Source organism: Geospiza fortis, unplaced genomic scaffold (assembly GCF_000277835.1).
Source record: "Geospiza fortis unplaced genomic scaffold, GeoFor_1.0 scaffold11, whole genome shotgun sequence".
In the NCBI taxonomy this organism is placed as follows: domain Eukaryota; kingdom Metazoa; phylum Chordata; class Aves; order Passeriformes; family Thraupidae; genus Geospiza; species Geospiza fortis.
In genome coordinates, this window is record NW_005054304.1 from 6,857,972 (window position 1) to 6,864,617 (window position 6,646).

The 6,646-nt window shown below is 48.7% G+C and overlaps 1 protein-coding gene across 1 annotated transcript in view; it reads right to left on the reverse strand.

Moving 5' to 3' along the window:
- Positions 1-6,646, reverse strand: part of IGFBP7 (insulin like growth factor binding protein 7) — an 18,326-nt gene that overhangs the window by 8,152 nt on the left and 3,528 nt on the right. Inside the window, exon 2 of the mRNA XM_005418122.3 lies at positions 6,623-6,642. Within this exon, the coding sequence (XP_005418179.2) occupies positions 6,623-6,642 (20 nt within the window). The remainder of the gene's footprint in view (positions 1-6,622; positions 6,643-6,646) is intronic.

Genomic DNA, 6,646 nt, shown 5'->3' on the forward strand with positions numbered 1-6,646 from the left:
GCTCTGGAAAGGCTGCAAACACAAACCCAGCTTTGGCCCAAGCCCTGCAGACTTGAGCCTGAGCCAGCTCAGTGAGGAAGGGCCCTGGGCCACCATCACTGTGCCAAGGAGCAACTCCTGCTTTCCACAGCACCGGGCCCAGCGTGGCGCACACCGCTGCTGCTGGAAACCCCAGCCCTGCTGTTTTACCCTGGGTTGGTAAAAACCACCCTCCCTCCAGAGACCTTGGGCAGGACCTTTCTATCACAGAATCACAGAATGGTGTGGGTTGAAAGGGACCCTGAAGATCATCTACTTCCACAAGCTAAAGCCTGGAAAGAATGTGAGAACGGAGACAGCAAAAAGGCATGGCAGCATTTCTGCATGGAAAAGCAAGCAGGGCTTTCAAAAATCTGACTGGATTAGACTTCTTACATGGTAATCTCCTATTTAGCTCTAACCTCAGTCAACCTCAGCCCAACAAAGGATTAAACACATTTTTTTAAAACACAGCATGCCTTTCCAGCAACAGAAAAACAAAGATAGGGTGGAATTTGCTGATCAGTAGTCATTCCCTCCTAGTGAATTTGGGTATGCTGTGATGATTGAGAATGAAGACACAGGTGAAATACAGGATCCTCCTGAGCAGTGAAGCTTTTGCATAGTCCCTGGCATACTGTTGCTCTCTAGGACTCTGACAAGTAATATATTAAACAACTTCCATAGTAGCTTTTAGCACAGTAACCATAAATACTCAAGCTCCAATGAACCAAAACCTTTTCAAATTGAGGAATGCCTTTTAAGGAGGAATTTATGACCTGTGCTACAACAGTGGAAGTCCCCAAAGTTACACATGAATTTTAAATCACCAGTATTTTTGAACACTGAGAGCAATGAACAGCAGTGTTGAGGAGTCAGTCATGAAACACAAGAGTCCAGGAAGGCTGGATGTGTTTTAAAAAAGGAATTGTTAAATATTCAAGAGCAGACTGTCCCCAAGAGTAGAATGACCAGGGAAAAAGACCAGCCTCATTAAACAGAGAACTTAGGCTGCAATTTAGGAAAAAAAAGGAGAATCTATCACCTCTGGAAGAAGGGTCAGGTAACATGGGAGGACTATAAGGAGGTTGTGAGGTCATGTAGGGAGAAAATTAGAAAGGCCAAAGCCCAACTAGAACTTTTTTGGCTGCTACAGTTAAAGACAACAAAAAATGTTTCTATAAATACACAGCCAGCAAAAGGAGGGCCAAGGAGTGTCTCCTTCATTGGTTGAATGCAGAGGGTAGTGCAGTGACAGGGGATGAGAAAAAGGCAGAGGCACTTAATGCCTTCTTTGTCTTAAATATCAAGACCAGCTGTCCTCAGGATACCCACCTCCCAGAGCTGGAAGCTGGTGATGGGGAGGTGAGCAAAGCCCCCAGAATCCATGAGGAAATGATCAGTGACCTGCTGTGCCCGTTGGACACTCACAAGTCTCTGGGTCCTGGTGGGATCCACCCCAGGGTGCTCTGCCACAGACTCTCAGGATGCAGCACAACAATGCTGGAAAGGTCCAGCTACAAAAGCAATGTTTTCCTTTGCAGTGGAAGCCAGCAGGTAGCAGGCCACCACTGCAAGGCCCCCACTCCCACCTGATGAAGAAATTTAAACCAGATTCCCATGGGAATCAGGGAACTTGGTTCATTTCCAACCAAGATAACTTAGCAAAAACTTTTCTAAATCTTTCCCCAGCAAAGACAAAACCACTCATTAAATGTGTATATTCTTCTAAGTCCCTTCAAATCCAGAAAAGGAAGAATGGAAGGAAAGAACTAAAGCAATCTGAGCCTCTTGTTAACAAATCTAGAAGAATTTCTTGCAAAATGTGCCTGGCTATGAACTATGCTTTGTGGTATCCAGAGTTGGGGGCCTTTGTACTGAAGGCAGCTGTATCAGGAGAAGATGAGCTAATCTCAGTGATAACAGCAGTCTGCCATTTCCCACAAGCTTTTTTTCCCAAACTCCTGATTTCGCTCTGCTCTGGTGGTGGATTAAAAAAATAAAACAAACCACCCTCAAAACTATGATATTTCTGGCAAAGCCTCCACTGCTGAATTTGGATGGAATGAGCCAACAGATGTGATTCATGTTTCTTGTTTTGAAGCTGACCTGTGGGAACCTGGCACTTCTTTGTTTGCAGCACAGATGAACCTTTATGGAAGAGTGAAGCATCAGCAAAGCAAAACCACTGATGGGGTAAATTGGCAGGAATTTGGAGGAGACATATATCATCCCCTGGGGCTGCCAGTCTCCACAAGAGCTGGGCAGTCACAATCCTACCTCCATCAGCCTGTTTTTTTAAACCCTGTGAACAGCCAAGAAACCTCATACTCACCTTCTTCTGTGCCCCAGAGCTCGTGTGCGGCACCTTAGCAAAAATCCCCTTCCATGAGGGTTGTCTGGGCTTCTGGGAAGCCAAAAAGATACCTCTCTGAGGGGACAGCACAGCTCCAGTGACTGGGATCTCCTTGCTGGTGAGATTTAGACAAGTTCAATGCTGTTCACAGCCACTTGTAAAAGAATCTCTTCTGGTTCTGCTGTTTGTCTGTGGGAGGGATCCTGTGAGCCCTCATAATCACAAGGAAAAGCCCTGCATTTTCCCAGTGCTGGAAAAACACTTTCATGGAGCCACAGAGTTTTAAACCACATTCAGATGAACAGAAATAAAGCAGACTGCTTGGCAAGCCAGCAAATTTACCCTTCACACAGAGAGGCCCTGAGCTTCTACCCCCAGGAGGCCTTTGTAGGTAGGTACAAAGCAGCACCAGTTCCCCTGGGAGTGAAACATTGTCCTCTGAAGTCTGCTGAGAGCTGCTTTGTGGCACACTGCATTTGAGCAAGTACAAGAGTCTGGCTTCCACCAAGAGAGAAGGGAGCATAACACAAAGAGGAAGTCTTGACTGACAACAGCAAAACAACCTGGACACCCCAACCCTGTTGGAACAAGCATTAGGGACTTCAAACCACATAAAGAGGCAGCTTTGGCAGTATTTCCAGCAGTCATGTCTCTCAAAGCAGGTATCTGCTGGCAGCTAATGATAAGAAAGACTCAGGGGTATTTGTCCTTTCTTGCATTGGTTAGGCAACAAGTCAGTGCCTGGTATTTTTCAGCTCAAAGATCATCATCAGGAATCCTGATAGCTTTTTTTTTTTTTTTCAATGGGGGTTGGTGCTTTGAGATTATTTTTCTGCCTGGCTTGAGCTGAGCCATGTAACCCTAATTCTTTATGCCAGCTGGCTTTGCATGGCAGTGGGGACCACAGTCCTCCCGCCCCAGGTCCTAGCTGGCTGCAAACAGCCTCAGTGTGTGCACTGCAAATTGAATTTCAGCCTACATTCCCGAAGCCACCACCTCCCTAAGAGGCACTTCTGAACATCTGTGCACAGCTGTGTAACAGCAGTGACAGAGGGCAGCTCCCCAGCTGCCAGAGCAGCCTCCCCTCCTGCCAAGGGGCCACCAGAGGAGGCACCCCAGACTGCCTGTACCTGCCCCAGCAGCAAGCTTCTGCTTTGTGTCTGGACCTGCCCTGCCTGCAAGACCTGGAGGCAGACCTGAGCTGCATTTTCATGGGCAGAGAGCAAACAGACAATCTGTTTAAAGGCAATGTTGGAAAGCAGATGGAAAACCTCACAGCATCCACCTTCTGCATCCTCAGCACTGTGATTAGCTACAAAGAGGCTGCTGGGACACACAGGTAGAGGTGAGGTGCAGGCAGTGGTGCCCTGACAGGGAGCAGGGCAAACCCAGGGCCAGCTCTGAGTGCAAGTGTGAGGCAAAGCAGGAGCCCAGGCAGTAGGGAGCACCATGGCATCACTGCCTGCTCCCCCAGAGCAAAAAGCCAGGCAGCTTTTTCTGCTGGCACAGCACCAAGAGCAGCCAGGCTGCTTCAAGGAGTTGGCAATCAAGTAGGATGCCTTTTTCCAGACATCCCTAACAGTCCTGCCCACATAAAACCCACTCCAGAAAGGACCAGCTGGACCCCTCCATCTGCCAAGTGCAGGTAGAGCAAGGGTTATTTCCATTCTTTCAAACTCTTCTCAACTGTGTCTTCATTTGCCCTCCAGCAGGAAGTTTTGGCTCCTGCAGAACTACCTTTTTCTGCATACCTTCATGGTTTCTGTACATAGACATCACATCTGACAGGTCTGGGAAACATTCAAGGACAAGGTGAAGGTGAATTCTGCAGGGCTGAGAACGTGCTCATTCCTTTTGCTATTTAATATCAAAGAAAGATTCAACAGGATGTGCAAAACAAGTCTTCCCCCTCCAGCTCCATTTGAACAAAAAAAAATTTAAAAATCCCAAGAGCAATCAAACACAGCTAGGACTCACTGCTGAAAACACGTTTCTGGATCTGTTTTTAGATACTGTCTTGAAAGGCTGCTCTCTCTTGGACTGAAAGGACGTGTGAGGGCACGCAGACACCTCAGAGCCCATCTACCACGAGCAGGAAGCCCAAGTGCTCTGTCACCCAAGGACTTCTTTCTGTGCAAAAACTGTCACAAAAATGATCCTACCTGTTTGTGGTCTCCCTGTGCTGGATCCCACCCTAGATAGTGCCTTAAGGAGACTGCATCTGTTTGTGGTGGGAAATGGCTAAAACCAGAACTTCCACTATTTGACTACCACAATATTCAGGTCCTTCTAGAAACCTGGAAAAGTGTAATCTCCTCTCTGGAAAGATACTGGAAAAGGCTCTATCCTGTCCGGCTGATGGATGTTCCCTCCTGTCAGTGTTTCAAAATCCATGGGAAGATTACAACTCCCTGCCCTTCCCACCCAATGCTCCTAACTGCCTGGAGGCCCTGAGGGATGGAGAACTACTTCCAGCTGTCTCTAGCATGGTTGTGGGATGAGTCCCTGCCTCTGCTGCAAGCCACAGAGCAGTGCATACCCCCAGAAGGCCCACGGCACAAGGAGGGTTCATGCAGCTGAGGGAAATCTCTGAAGGGTCAGTCGTGACACCACTGCTGAGCAGCCCAGGTCCATCCTGCTCCCTTCCCTGACACGCTGGGTCAGAGCTCTCCCAGCAGCAGAAGCCAAAAGAAAAATGGGTCTCCTGAAGGATGGAGGACAGAACATTGCTCTGCACCACATGCTCCAGTGAAATTCCTGAACAGGTAACAGCCTGCAAAGGTGTCTTGCTGCAGATGTGCACACCTGAAGAGACCTTCTCCAAGGAAGGGATGCAGTTTGTGCATGGAATGGTTGTCCCACTCTGAGACCCAATGTTTGCATTGACCTCATCAAACTCTGTCTCCATAGTCTGGACCAAAGCCCCACCAGGTCAAACCAGCATGCAGTCTGGGACAGACACCAGAAAGCGCAGCCAGAGGTGGGAACAGTGTCTTAGAAGTATCAATACCTGCTTTGCAATGAACTCTCTTATTACTGTGGGCAAGACAAGTGCGAACACAGCCTTCTTCTCAAGTGCACACCTGAAGCATGACACCTTTCAAACCCATCTGCTCACTTGTCTGGGCTGGCAGAGCCAAGAAGCGGCACACATTTTAGGGCTCCTGAAGCCTAAAATGGGCAGGAAAGGCTCTTTCCAAATACTAGACCCAGGCACAGACTGAGGCCATTCTCATCTCATTCCACATTGCCCCAAAGGCTGAAATTCCTTCCCTCCAAGAGTTAATTCTGTACCACACTGTTTCTGGCTAATATGTAAGCCTAATGCTTTGGACAAGGTTTGTGAAAAGCCACACAGGGTATTTAATGGGCAACGTCAAAGCACATAACCCAATCCTCACCCAGTCTTTCATGCCTGCCTTGGGAGTTTCAGAAACATTTTTTTGCAAAATACTTGGCCTCAGTTGTGAGAAACAAGAGAAGGAGGAGGTGGAGGTTGCGACCTGCAGATACTGTGTTTATGAGAACACTCCTCCGCCAAAACAGCACTGGTGCTGCAATCTTGTCCTTGAGATGTTTAGTATATGCTCTGCATGCTATGTCCTACTCCTCCCTCCCACCCGGCAAAAACTACTCTCAGAGGCCAAAATTTCTAGCAGAGGCTCCACAGCAGAACAATTTCTTCCTTGAGTCCCATCCCTAAGAAAAAGCTTGGGATGAATCAAGCTGCTGGTCGAACATGCTGCAAGTGCAAACCGCTACATGCAACTCACAGGAAAGTCACTGTTTCCATTTAGAACCCAAGCAAGCCAGTGAATGCTGGCTCTTAATTTCTGTGGCTTTCACATCCATTTAATCATTTCCTTTCCTCTCGGCTCGCAACCATCCCGGGCAGAACACTCCCCTGGACAGCTCACCCCTTTTGTTCCATCTCACAGCAGCCCAAATCGCAAGCTTCAGGCAAAGTATGAAAAGCGAGAGAGCGTAGTTCCAGCACCGCTGGAAGCCAGCAGTGAGCGCAAAGTTCCTTTGCGTTTCTGCGCCTGGTCCGAAGCGTTACTCCAAGTTTAGGCAGCGCCTTTAGACTGGGACTCTCCAGTCCATTTAAGGTGGGTCTGAAGCCACGTCCGTTTTACAAAGAAGCGCCCCGACGGGATAACTCGGCGGGAGGCGCGGCGTTTGCCCCGTGGAAGCGGGCAGCAGAGCGGCCACCCCCGTCCCGCCCCCGCCCCGCTCCGCGCCCCGCACCTTGCTCGCAGGCTCCCTTGCTGC